This window comes from Littorina saxatilis, linkage group LG17, assembly GCF_037325665.1.
Source record: "Littorina saxatilis isolate snail1 linkage group LG17, US_GU_Lsax_2.0, whole genome shotgun sequence".
Classification (NCBI taxonomy): Eukaryota; Metazoa; Mollusca; class Gastropoda; order Littorinimorpha; family Littorinidae; genus Littorina; species Littorina saxatilis.
The window spans coordinates 62,411,615-62,426,587 of NC_090261.1; the positions used below are offsets into that span (position 1 = coordinate 62,411,615).

The 14,973-nt window shown below is 40.6% G+C and overlaps 1 protein-coding gene and 1 long non-coding RNA gene across 4 annotated transcripts in view; one reads left to right on the forward strand and one right to left on the reverse strand.

Moving 5' to 3' along the window:
* The window catches only part of LOC138952041 (gamma-butyrobetaine dioxygenase-like), a 70,973-nt gene that overhangs the window by 40,667 nt on the left and 15,333 nt on the right, over positions 1-14,973 (forward strand). For all 3 annotated transcript variants that reach the window (XR_011451288.1, XM_070323618.1, XM_070323617.1), the window contains 2 exons: positions 9,096-9,190; positions 10,291-10,418. Coding sequence is in view for 2 of the 3 variants with exons in the window: in XM_070323618.1 (XP_070179719.1) it covers positions 9,096-9,190; positions 10,291-10,418 (223 nt within the window). In the remaining variant the exon portion in view is untranslated. The remainder of the gene's footprint in view (positions 1-9,095; positions 9,191-10,290; positions 10,419-14,973) is intronic.
* LOC138952040 (uncharacterized) lies at positions 113-6,764 on the reverse strand. Its single transcript, XR_011451287.1, has 2 exons — positions 5,984-6,764; positions 113-5,592 (listed from the first exon to the last, which is right to left on the reverse strand). It is a non-coding gene; the product is annotated as an uncharacterized lncRNA (long non-coding RNA).

The window sequence follows — 14,973 nt, forward strand, 5'->3', positions numbered from 1 at the left end:
GCACAAGAGGTAATCATTGTCTTAGGAACACAGAACATATGTTGCATACTGCAACTGAAACAATCAGCTTTGTTGATTTAAGTAAAACACAAAGACACCAATTCTTTAAAACTTTTTCAAACCTTTAACTTTAATGTTTTGAAAGTAAAACAATAAAACTCTTCCAATCTTGACAAGCCTTTCAGTTGGAAATATGACTGGTGAAACACCAATAAAACATAAACACACTCTGACACCGTCACATAACATTGTGATTTTATCCATTGTTTTGAAGGTTTCCTGATACACGAGCACATCTATGGATCTGGCATGGTCTTTGCTAGCGAGGTGGTCAGTTAATGCTGAAATTTTGGCAACCTCCCCTGGTGAAAATATTTTTACATCCACCGTTCTTGCACAGTTTGCAAAACATGGACCCACCCTCATAGCTAAGCCATGGGTGTAGGCCTAGGGTGAGCCAATTTGCTTGAAAACCACGATTTGGATGTCGCTTTTCAATCTCAGCAGATGTCGATACGCCGGTGAATGTGACTGTCGTCTGCTAAGCTTGTGTCATCTGCTTCCATCGACTCGACAACACTACCCCTATCACTCACACTGTCCACGTTCGCGGTGTTGCTGTTATTTTTTTCAGAAGCACCTACCTTGGCGAAGGGTAGCACACCGTGGCCACTGATCAATTGAGTTTTTTTCTTCTTTTTTGGTTGCGACATGATGTTCGGCGAACGCAAACGCTGAGCCTGAGCGGTCCGCAGAAAGTGTGGTTTCCCTTGTCGAAACCACTCTGGCAGCTATAGTTTTTGTCAATGGCTTGCGCTCAAAACACTGATGTTTCGTTCTTGGTATTCACGAAGAAAATAAACGCCAGTCAGTTGTCTAAGTACATCGGCAGCAGTTTTATCAATCAATCAATCAATCAATCAATGACGCTTATATCGCGCATATTCCGTGGGTACAGTTCTAGGCGCTCTGCAGTAATGCCGTGTGAGATGAAATTTTATACGGCCAGTAATTGCAGCCATTTCGGCGCATATTTACCTTTCACGGCCTATTATTCCAAGTCACACGGGTATAGGTAGACAATTATTTGTTTGTTTATTTGTTGCTTAACGTCCAGCCGACTACGTAGAGCCATATCAGGACGAGGAAGGGGGGGATGAAGGGGGCCACTTGTCAAGCGATTCCTGTTTACAAGTGCACTAACCCATTATTTGTGTCCCAGCAGGCTTTAGTAAAACTAAATTAATACCTACTGGAAGATTACCAGTTTCCAGTATGTTAAAATAGGCTTAACCTATCTACTGCTGGACTTACATCAGAACACTAACAGATTAAACTATACATGAATCGCGAGACAAGCGACAAGAGAAGAGATTTTTGGAAAAAATACAGGTGAATGAGCAAGAAGGCAGAAAAAAGAAAAGAATTCATGAAGAAAAAGAGAGCATGACATGAAAGAGGAACCAAAAATCTACCTAACAGCAAACTAGAAAGCTCCTGCGGTTCCAAAAACAGTAGGGGCCTTTAATTTCATAACCGCAGTGCCCCACTGCGGGAGTAGACAATTATTAACCGGCTGTGCCTAAGCAATTTTGCCAGGAAAGACCCTTTTGTCAATCGTGGGATCTTTAACGTGCACACCCAATGTAGTGTACACGGGGGGGGGGGGGGAGTTCGGACACCGAAGAGAGTCTGCACACAAAGTTGACTCTGAAATAAATTTCCGCCGAACCTGGGATCGAACTCACGCTGACAGCGGCCAACTGAATGCAAATCCAGTGCGCTACCAACTGAGCTATATCCCCGCCCAAAAGCCTGACCAATAAAAAACCCGGACAAACCTTGGCCGATTCAGACGAATACTCTTCGGACATTTGGCCGATAAGTACATGAAAGTTTCGGCCAAAGAAAAAAAAAATCGCCGATTCGCCGAAGGGCCGATCCAAACGACACCCCTGGAGTTTAATTAACATATTCTTTAGTCTAAACAATGCCTTCAGTTTGAACACTAGGCTGTGCAAACATTGACAAGCCCAGATGATAAAGTGACTATTTTGTCCAGTGTTACCACTTCTTCCTCTTCCCTTGCAAACAAAAGATCAGTCAGAATATCAGAGTTCAAAATTGTGTACTTTCCCCAAAGAATACCGATAACTCGCTCAACATAAATTCTCAGATTAGCTAGTTTGCGTGTTGACTATCTCATAAGCTGTAAGATGACTCTTCTTTCTTGTAAAGGCAGGGATTTTCACTTGTGCACCTCTCATAGCCACTAGTTCATTAATGTCAAATCCCCTGTCGGCCAAAATGACATCATTTTGTACAATATTGTCTAGATACCCACTATTTGCAGTGATGTGCTTGTCACTTGAAAGCCCACCCCACCCTTTAGAAATAAAAGAAATATGGCCTTGAGGTGTAATTGATATTAGGTATTTAATTTATGGTGCACAAAATTGGTATTACTATCGTTAACAGTTATACAGGGTTTTAAAACTATCGTTAACTGTTATACTTATATATAGAGTTTCAAAACTATCGTTATCTGTTATATAGTTTCAAAACTATCGTTAACTGTTAAATAGAGTTTTGAAACTATCGTTAACTGTTATATAGAGTTTTGAAACTATCGTTATCTGTTATATAGAGTTTCAAAACTATCGTTAACTGTTAAATAGAGTTTCGAAACTATCGTTAACTGTTATTTAGAGTTATAATATATCAATAGCGCGTTTGTGCGCGCTATTGCTAAAACTATGAATAACAGATAACGAGGGTTTCGCAAAACGGCGGCATGGTGCGCGCAAGTGATATTACTATCGTTAACTGTTATATAGAGTTTCTAAAAATAGCGATGGCGTGGTCGGATGTTTTGATGCCGGCAAAATGGCTGCTGAACGTTTCGTTCGAGCAGAGACATGTCTCTGGTTCGAGCGAATTTGCACTAAATTACTACAACATGATTTAGTAGATCAGGGATCGCGTTTACGCACGATTTTTGCGTATTTGACGCATTTTAAAAGTCGTTGGCGCGTTTTTTTCGCCGCGCCGCGTAAGCCATACGCAAAAATATTGTAACTTTTTCTTGTCTTCACGCAGCGCTTTTGCTCTGACTTAATAATCACCCGATCCTGAAACTGACTATAGGGCTCGAGAAGTGACGACACACATGAAATCTGCGCGTCAAAACTAAAGTCCGTTTCTTTTTGCATCGAAGTATCGCAAACGAACGTAACGAGGGTATTACCAGATAATGTCTTGTCGGATAATGAAACAGACATTAGCTGCTCTCCCATCTCGCGCTTCCAAAAGGCGAAAAGTGTGTCTAGTCGTATTAGAGCGGGAAACAAACTCGCAAGGCCCGAAGGTTGGAGACAGCAGGGGTGTTATTCGACAGGCGTGCGCGGAGTTTGACAGGAAAACTCGCCGTATTTAGGTAAGGAGTGTCTTTAAGTCTTTCGTGCGTGTTTTGTTTGTGTCTGTACGTGTTTTCGTAGTACGCAAAAATATTGGTCCGTGACGCGTTTTTTTCGTTTCATTGCGTATGACTTACGCGTTTTTTAAAAAGCTAGCGCGATCCCTGGTAGATCATATTCAACTAACTGTCGTCTGATAAGTCCATCATTTCGCTGCTTCGTTTAATCAAGTAATCAAATCTTCATTACAGCTAGGACGCTTCCTGTTTTCACAGAAATATTGGTCAGTGTCAGCTTGACCCGTTCTAGCTACCGCGCTGTGTGCGGGTCAGTTTGTACACATACGGCTGGCATGCATGCAGTGGGCAACGGTACACGATGCGAAAGCATGCAGTGTTTTCCAAAACGCGCCTTGGGGGATGTCACTCGGGAAACACGTTGTTTTGTGTTTGTTTTGAAAAAACCCCACTGTTTTGTGTAATGCGTCATGGTCTTTTCCGCGAATATTCAGTAGGCCTACCGTCTTCAAACCGCACACGTGAAAAACGGTACGGCCGAAAGTACAAATGATAAAGCTAATATTAAACAAACTCAACAATGATTTGAGAAGACGACAACAGAAGAACGGTCACTAACTAAATAATATGTAGTTTTTTAAATTATGTTTCTAGTTAAAATGTACATTTCGTAGCAAAAAGACAGTTTTGCAATGGCATTTCAGGGTTTTCCCATTTGGGAACGATACCAACGCGCTTTTGATAAAACTATCGTTAGCTGTTATATAGAGTTTCTGAAACTCTATATAACAGATAACGATAGTTTCGAAACTCTACATAACAGTTAACGATAGTAATATCAATTTGGCGCACCATATTAATTGTATTGTTGTGCTTGTAGTTAGACCAGGTGAGTGCACTAGCGCTATAGCATCAACACTGGAGGGTCTCTCAATGAATATATTTCAAAACAGTCAATAATGGACACTACTCTGTTCCATGGATAGGGAAGGAACTGTGGCGGTATACTTGTCTTTATACTTTGCCTGTCTGGCCAGAAAACAAGTGGCTGCAGTCTGTGGTAGTGGTACATGATATGCACAGTCTCGTGAAAAACTTTGCTGGCAGATGTTCTTGACACAGAAAAGATGTATGCCAGGTGTTGCAGAGGTGTGTTAAGGCGTATATATGCATGAATGAGAGCTTGAAACTGTGTCAGTGCTCTGCGCGAGTGTGTTGGCAAATGCGATGCAAGAAAATCGGGGATATAGCTCAGTTGGTAGCGTGCTGGATTTGTATTCAGTTGGCCGTTGTCAGCGCGAGTTCGATCCCAGGTTCGGCGGAAATTTATTTCAGAGTCAACTTTGTGTGCAGACTCTCTTCGGTGTCCGAACTCCCCCCCCCCCCCCCCCCCCCCCTTGTACACTACATTGGGTGTGCACGTTAAAGATCCCACGATTGACAAAAGGGTCTTTCCTGGCAAAATTGCTTAGGCACATTTAATAATTGTCTACCTATACCCGTGTGACTTGGAATAATAGGCCGTGAAAGGTAAATATGCGCCGAAATGGCTGCAATCTACTGGCCGTATAAAATTTCATCTCACACGGCATCACTGCAGAGCGCCTAGAACTGTACCCACGGAATATGCGCGATATAAGCCTCATTGATTGATTGATTGATTGATTGAAAATCAAATAATGTAACAAGTGTGAAGAAATTAGAAATCCCAGTAAAATATCGTACAGTATCGTCATTGTCCCTCAAAGATTCAAGTGTCATTTTTTTCTTGGCAAGTTCGTCTTTAAGTTCCCGAGTTTCTAGCACCAGCCTGTTAAGTTCATCCCGTAGCTGCTTTTCTTCATCTTTAGAAATCCAGGCAAAATTGTCATAGGTTTCAGTCTGGCAATAAGTACCGCCACAGTCACCTCTCTCGGGAAGAGGAGCAGCCAGTTCTGCTGTATCCGAAGTACCTTCACCGTCGCCATCACCAGCATCCTCTGCTAAATTAGGGTGAGAAGGACAAGGAGTTGACTCACTCCCCACAAGCTTCTTCCTCTCCTTCAGTCCTTGAGTCTCTGGTACTGTCCTTGTTGGCTGTCAGGCTGTGTCCCTGCACCATACCCAAGTTTCAAAGTAGGTGTCCAGCTCGGACTGTTTACTTCCCACAGATGGTTGCCCTGCAGAAAAAATCAAAGGCAAATGTATTGTAAATTATGGATTGGGAGTTATTTTAAAAATAAGTCGCCCAAACAAAATGAATGAGTAAATCTCGACACAGATCTACCCTTTAAAACTGAACTATGAAGTTGTATCAACAATGACCATTTAGTGTTCAAATAAATTCTGATTATCAAATCCAAGTATTTCACACATATGGCATTCTCACAAGTCATGGTTTTGGGCAACCATGATAAGTTGTTACACTGAGAGTAAGTGTAAGACTGACTCACTCAGTCATAGACTGCACTCGGTGCAGGACTGACCGACTGTCCGCACACTACCATTACAACACAGCTTGCATCAAACACAGACTAACCAAGGCAGGTGAACAAAAGCATGAGTACTTACCATTGACAAAATGATCAGAGCACACGTAATAGATCTCCTAGCTGTTGATTCAAAGTTGAAATTCTTCAGCTGAAGCTGTGCCAACCATTCTCGCCGGCGTCGTGCAGTCAAATCCCTTGTCTCTTTGCCCTTTCCGTTGACAACAAAGAAAAGAATCTTCTGTCCCTATCTCTATCTTGTCTGTTATGGCAATGTTTAACACTACAACTAGAGACCATGTCGATAAATGCGAGAGATTCAGAGTGCAGATTTCGCGTGTTGCCTTCTCGCGAGTTCCGCCGGAATGCATGGGGCAAGGCCGGACAACTCTGCACACGACTGTGTGACGTCATCGCGTCAGAGCTCATACCAAGTTGTGGTGTGTTGTGTAACCTACAGATAACAAAAAGTTTAATCATGCAGTAAGAGAAATGGAAAGAGAAACAAACAGGTTTTTTTGAGACAGAACAGAACACTTAGGACGGAAAACTTTTTTTCAACAACTTCCAGGGAGAGAATGCAAACACTAAACACTCCCGGTCATGACCTTGACCTTTTGTTTGTTTTCGCATTCAGTTCTTTTCGTACGGCAATTTCAGCTTGTAAAATAAACAAATTTACGAACATTTTCTGATAAATAATGTTTGGAGATACCTTGTATTGAATTATAGTATATACACAAAGAAAAAAAATGAAGCTTAGAAGTCAATTCTTGATTCCCCTAAATAATGAAAACTGCTTTCCCTAAACAATGAATTGTTTACGTAAATAATTCATTGTTTACGTAAATAATGATTTATTTAGAAACATTGCACATTGTTTATAAACAATGTAATATAAGTCTAAATAATATATTGTTTACGTAAATAAATCATTATTTACGTAAACAATGAATTATTTACGTAAATAATTCATTGTTTACGTAAATAATGATTTATTTAGAAACATTGCTGATTGTTTATAAACAATGTAATATAAGTCTAAATAATATATTGTTTACGTAAATAAATCATTATTTACGTAAACAATGAATTATTTACGTAAACAATGAATTGTTTAGGTAAATAATGAATGGTTTACGTAAATAAAAAATTATTTAGAATTGTTTTACATTGTTTATAAACAATTACTTATTTAGCACATGAGCTTCTAAATAATGATTATTTAGCTAAAACTGGTGAAAAAAACATGAAAAAGTATTCAAATAATTATTTGACAAACGGAATGCCATAATCGCAAGATCGCCAAAGGATTTTTTCAGGGGTAGACAAATCAGCCCCATTTTATCAAAGGGAAGGTGCAGGTGGAGATAATTCAAGGGAAGACAACTCTGTCTTACCTACAAACATTACGGCCCCCTTTATTCAAGGGTTTCATTCTAGAATGGAACCCCTGTACTTTCGCAGGGTTAGAATTCCAACCTGGACCCGGTCCATTCTAGAATGAAACTGGATTCTAAGTTCGCGCAGAACACATACACATTTACAATTGCAACTGATTTATTTTGTATTCTAATACATGTCGCTAAAATTCTCTTTGACGAATACAACACAGAGACATCTTCACTAACATTCTTTCCAAACAAAATCATTTGACCGGCGCTGTGCGATGTCCCTTCATGGAACACAAAACCATTCTTCCATTCTTTCATCCAGTCATCATACTCCCTGTTATGTAAGTCTCCTGTAAACATGTTATATCATATTGCCTTTGTTTAAGAAAAGTGAACACCGATTTTCTTTTCAGTTTTGATCTAATCCCTCTAACGTTTAGAGAGAAAACATTCAATGAAGTCGAGGTCATAAGGAAAGTCCGTGGGCAATAACGGGGTCGTTATCCGTGTGGCACGTGGGGCATGTGCGATCATTTATTGTCATACTTAAAGGCAGAGTAAGCCTCCCGTAAACCATCACAGATACGGTCAGGCTTTTACACACAGTACAAACACCATTTCATTTAAACACTCACCAATTGAGAACATCCTAGGTGCCCTCCGTAAAGAGCGAACAATTTTCAAAGAATTTATTTTTGCGTGGTTTATCTTACCCCTGAGCCATCGTGAACCCGTGTGGTCCAGTTTTCCCTTTTCACAATGCAGTCGTCATAGTTAGTCATTTGAATGCGACTCGACGTGAGATTATCTACAATAGCACGTTTTTTTATGCACGAAACAACGGCTGTGGTTCACAAGAACTCTAGCGATGGCTTTTGACTGTTGAGAGGAACGGCGATTTGCACTGATAAACCGGCCGTCGTCTGCTACGACCCTTGCGTGACCCTGCTTCCGGGCTTTTCTTTTTTTAAACTTTCACAACTTCGAATTGTTCTGATCTTGTCTTGATGAAAAACGAATTCTTTGATGATTAAAGAATGTTTGTGTAACAAGCTGTCAATTTATTATTTAGATTTTAAAAGTTAGGTCTAGCGCAAAAACGAGGCGCCGTTGTTGTTAACGGAACAAGTCTACGAAAATAAATTCTTTGAAAATGTCTCACGCTCGACAGAAAGCAGCCAGGATGTTCCCGTTCGGTGAGCGTTCAAATGGAAGTATGCTTGTACTGTATTTAGACGCTCGGGGAGCTCTGTGATGGTTTACGGGAGGCTTACTGTGCCTTTAATTGCCCTGCTTTCCAGCTGTGTCGCTGGACTGCGGGGAATCCCCGCCCTCACGTGACCGCTTGGGAGTGGACGATCGCTGTCTCGGTAGAAAATGAATTGTTGTTGTTAATATTGTTGTTGTCGTGTGTTTTTTTGTGTTTTTTTGTGGGTCTGTTTCTTAATGTCCTTTCACTCTGTTACACGCCACAAATCTACAGCCTGACCGCGGCTGCAGGCACACCCATGAAAACACGCACAGACAGACAGCCACACACACACACACACACACACATTCTCTCACACACACATCTTTCTCACAAGCACTCACACACACAAACACACACACACACACACAAACAGAAACACGCACACACACACACACACGCACACACACACACACATACAAACACACACACACTCACACACACACACACACACACACACACACACACACACACACACACACACACACACACACACACACACCTCACTTTTCCTCGCGTGTCCTTTGCTTAGTTATCTTTACATGTTCTAGTTTCAGCACGTGAAAGGCAGTGACGTCGAAAGCCTCGACCTGGTGTCTGACGGAAGGCTGGTGTCAGTGAAATGGGCGGATGGCAAAACGTCACCGTAAGGGCGGAGCTAATCCCTTGATTCCTTTGTACATTTAAGACAAGTGTTGACTAAATGTGTTCACATAGACTGGGAATCGAGACGAGGTTGGCGGTGTATGCGTGTGTGTGTGTGTGTACGTATCTATTCCACAGTGTGTGTGTGTTTGTGTGCGTGCGTGTGTGTGTGTGTGTGTGTGTGTGTGTGCGTGCGTGCGTGCGTGCGTGTGTGCGTGCGTGCTGCGGCGTGCGTGTGTGTATGTGTGTCGAGTGATTCCCAGAAAACTACTGAAGAGATCTTCATGAAACTTTACATACGAATTCCTTCAGATGATAACACCAGCCTTTTTTCTAATTTATTTCGATAAATGTCGTCGATGACGTCATATCCGACCTCATTTTGCAACTAAATTGATTGACATTTTGGTCAATCAATCTTCGACTCTGTTGACGTTAGTAGACGACAATGGACGGTTTTTTTCGGAAATAGCTCTGATCTGTCAAGATTTTTAATTGGTTTTACAGACCAAAAGCCGCTTTTACTGAGTCAAGCTTTTCAAAGCGAGGCGAGGCAACTAGCACGATGTTGACCTGCTGTTACCTGCCATCGAGATGAACAACCAACTCTGATGTGTGTGGTTATGCGACGTGCGCTCGATAGAATACCCTAATATGCACATCGGAGCCACGAATCACCGTCGATTGCTGGCCGATCAGTTGCAGCGATCCCCGGCTATTCCGCTAAGCGAGTGTGTTTTTCTAAACTCACGTGACCTCAGTCAGTCAAACCCACGTGGTCTCCGTCAAAACACATTGTCATCGATCACTACGGGCCAGCTGTTATTGCTGCAACGAATTATTACTCATCTTGATGCCGGAGTATTTTTGGCAAAGAAAAGGGTCTCGTGTTAACCGCACGCTGCATTTAAGCTACACATAAGAATTCGTTGTTCGTCGCGGTGGCAAGCAAGAGCCGGCCAGTAATGTGCAATGTAGGTGCTTTGCCTCGCTTTAATTAAAAAGCTTGGCTCAGTAAAAGGAGCGCTTACTCTGCCACACCACTTACAAATCCTCATAGTTATTCCCGAACATTGTGTATTCAGCCGGACATTGTGACAGGTTCCACAGTGTGTGGCTGCGGTCCGTGTGTTTCTGTCCAAAATGTCGAATGGACCACACGGGACAGAGCATTGTGGAGTTCGACAACATCTCAAGCAAGTCTCGTATCCTCTCCGCGGAAGATGACGGTAAGTGTTCGAGATGTATCAGTAAATAACATGCATGAATGCACACTCGCGGAAGCACTGTCCCTGGTAAAACAACTACGTACGACGTAAACATGGGATAATAACGTTCAGTAGAGATCTGTGGAGACAAACAAATTAAACGACAAACAATCGCAAAAACTGAACAAGGCGCGTAAGGCGAAATTACTACATTTAGTCAAGCTGTGGAACTCACAGAATGAAACTGAACGCACTGCATTTTTTTTACAATGACCGTAGTCCGCCGCTTTACAAGCTTATATGTTTGATAACACTGAACACCTACCTACTACATGTATTGAAAGAGAGGTTGCTATGTTGGACTTACAGCCGGATGATGCTGAGCTGATGTTTAACATGTTTATTTTATTATATGCAGATGATACAACCATTTTAGCAGAATCCCCAGAAGCATTACAAGTTTCGCTTAATGTGTTGTCCGAATACTGCGATCTGTGGAGTTTGCGGGTGAACGCCAAAAAACCGAAAATAGTTGTTTTTTCAAGAGGTAAAATACGAAAATTGCCATGATTTGAATACAAAGATGAATTAGTTGAGGTCGTGTTTGGTTTTCAATATTTGGGTCTATTTTTTAATTATAATAATGAGTTTAATAAATCACAAAAGTTGTTATATGATAAGGCCTCTCGAGCAATGTTTAGCTTGTTAAAGAAGTGTAGAAAATTGTCGTTGTCCATAGATATTCAAATTGAATTGTTTGATAGAATAGTTGCACCGATTATGTTATATGGCTGTGAAGTATGGGGACCAAATTTGGTAAATTTAGCAACAAAATTGCAGCTACGTTTTTATAAGATTATTTTGAAATTGAGAAAGTCGACCCCAACGTGTATGGTATTAGGCGAATTAGGCAAATTTCCAATAGATGTCCTCGTAAAAAATAGAATATTTAGTTTTTGGCTTAAATTGGTAGATTGTAATAATAGTAATACGTTTTCAAATGTATTGTACCGTTTTTTGCATCGCCTCTATGTAAATAGCATATAATGAAGCACCCTATTTAAAACATGTTGAAACAACTTTAAATGCTCTTGGTCTTAGTGGTTTTTGGCATGACCGGTTTAATTTACGATGTTCCAAAAAATGGTTTAAATTGAAAACGTTGCAATGCCTAAAAGATCAATATATACAATCGTGGTTTTCAGAATTAAATGAAAAAGAAACTTGTTTGAATTATAGATTGTTTAAAGATACATTTATATTTGACAATTATTTGAACATTTTACCCAATAACCTAGCACTCTCTTTTTTACGTTTTAGAACATTAAATCATAAATTGCCAATACAGAAAGGCCGAATGTTAAATATACCACATAACGAAAGAATATGTGTTAAATGCCAGTCTGAAGAACTCGGAGATAAATTTCATTATATATTTCAGTGTCATTTTCTTGAAAATGTGAGGAAAAGGTTGTTACCATTGTATTTTCGTAGAAATTCAAATGCAGTCAAATTTAAACATTTATTTGAATTAACAAAGAAACGAAAGTTATTGCATTTAATATATTTTATTAAGAGTATTTTGAAAGAGTTCTGATTATTTGATCACGTTTTTTTTATTAAAACAAAAACAAACACAGAAACATATACATTCCTGTTAAAAAAAAAAAAAATTATGATTACAATTATTTTGTTATGAATTAAGCTTGATTTATTTTCGGTTAATTAGAAGTGTTGTGTCTCATTATTACATATATCTTTTTTGTCGTGTTTATTGCAATTTTTATTTATTTTATTCATGTAACCCTAGGGGTCTTTTGAAATAAATATTGACTTGACTTGACTTGACTTGACTTGCAAAACGGAGTGAAACTGACGAGCCTGTTTAGCGCGGTAGTGGTTTCGCTGTGCTGCATAGCACGCTTTTCTGTGCCTCTCTTCGTTTTAACTTTCTGAGCGTGTTTTTAATCCAAACATATCATATCTATATGTTTTTGGAATCAAGAACCGACAAGGAATAAGATGAAATTGTTTTTAAATCGATTTCGGAAATTTAATTTTGATCATAATTTTTATATTTTTAATTTTCAGAGCTTGTTTTTAATCCAAATATAACATATGTATATGTTTTTGGAATCAGAAAATGACGAAGAATAAGTTAAAATTGGTTTTGGATCGTTTAATAAAAAAATAATTTTAATTACAAGTTTCCGATTTTTAATGACCAAACTCACTCATTAGTTTTTAAGCCACCAAGCTGAAATGCAATACCAAACCCCGGCCTGCGTCGAAAATTGCCAAAATTTCAAATCAATTTAATGGAAAAATGAGGGTGTGACAGTGCCGCCTCAACTTTTACAAAAAGCCGGATATGACGTCATCAAAGGTATTTATCGAAAAAATGAAAACAACGTCCGGGGATATCATACCCAGGAACTCTCATGTCAAATTTAATAAAGATCGGTCAAGTAGTTTAGTTTGAATCGCTCTACACACACACACACACACACACACACACACACACACACACACACACACACACACACACACACACACACACACACACACACACACACACATACATACACCACGACCCTCGTCTCGATTCCCCCCTCTATGTTAAAACATTTAGTCAAGTTTTGACTAAATGTAAACAAGTCGCGTAAGGTGAAATTACTACATTTAGTCAAGCTGTGGAACTCACAGAGTGAAATATAACATATTTATATGTTTTTGGAATCAGAAAATGATGAAGAATAAGATGAACGTAAATTTGGATCGTTTTATAATTATTTATTTTATTTTTACAATTTTCAGATTTTTAATGACCAAAGTCATTCATTAATTTTTAAGCCACCAAGCTGAAATGCAATACCGAAGTCCGGCCTTCGTCGAAGATTGCTTGGCCAAAATGTCAATCAATTTGATTGAAAAATGAGGGTGTGACAGTGCCGCCTCAACTTTTACAAAAAGCCGGATATGACGTCATCAAAGACATTTATCGAAAAAAAGAAAAAACTTCCGGGGATATCATACCCAGGAGCTCTCATGTCAAATTTCATAAAGATCGGTCCAGTAGTTTACTCTGAATCGCTCTACACACACACGCGCACACACACACACACACACACACACACACACATACACACACACACACACACACACACACACACACACACACACACATACACCACGACCCTCGTCTCGATTCCCCCTCTATGTGAAAACATTTAGTCAAAACTTGACTAAATGTAAAAAGACATAAATAAAGGTATAATCTTACAATTTTATGAAGTACTGTCCTAGCTAGATATACATATATACGTACAAACAAAAGATTAATGACTATAAAGCAAAACTAAACATCGAAACAAACGAACCAACAGACAAACAAAAAGACGAAGAAACATGCACACACACTTACTCACTCACTCACTCACAAACACGCACACACACACACACACACACACACACACACACACACACACACACACACACACACACACACACTCACGCACTCACCCACTCACTCACAAACACGCACACACACACACACACACATACTCACCCACTCACTCACAAACACACACACACACACACACACACGTATACACACGTACGCAGGCACGCACGCAGGCACGCACACACACACACACACACACACACACAGAGGGTGAAAGGGTGAGTGAGGGGGCGGAAGCGTCGACATTATTTCTTAGTGCTTTTATTTGAAAGTGCATATACACTCTTCAAAAAAAGTTAAGGATCACTTTTTTACATGCACGCCACACAAAACAGACAAGACCGAATTCTTTCATTTTTTAAAAATTATATAATTGAACAACCAAGGAGTAATGACAAACAAAGCAAAGATCGAACGCGGCAGCGACAATTTAGCTAGAGTGTGTCAAACGTGACAACCCTCGAAAATGGAATTCACAACAATGTGAATCAGTGTCAATAACGCGTGTGCCCTCCGTTGTGTGACAGGCATTTAACACATCGTTGGCGCATGGAGTGGATCAGGTTACATATGGATGCTCTTGGAACTCCATTCCACTCCTGCTGGAGCCATTGCAGCAGTTGACCCAGATTGGCAGGAGGAGGGTGATGTTGCTGTACCCGACGACAAAGCTCGTCCCACATGTGCTCTATGGGGTTCAGGTCCGGGCTGTTGGCTGGCCACAGCATCCTGTTGACCCTGGCCTGCTGGATGAAGGTGTTTACAGCTGCAGAGCGATGGGGAGGTGCGTTGTCATCCTGAAGAATCGCACGAGGGCCGATCGCTTGGAGGGCTGGAACGACCAGGTGTTGCAGGATCTCATTCTGGTAGCGGACACCGGTCAATTTGTCCACTACATGGTACAGAGGTGTCCTTAGACGTGTGCTGATCCCTCCCCAGACCATCACAGAGCCTCCGCCAAAACGCTGTCGTTCCAGAACAGCGCCTTCTGCGAAGCGCTCTCCGCGACGCCTCCACACTCGGATGCGACCATCAGCAGGTTCCAAGCAAAAGCGGGACTCATCTGTAAACAACACCTGAGCCCACTGCTGACGTTGCCACCTCACATGTTGA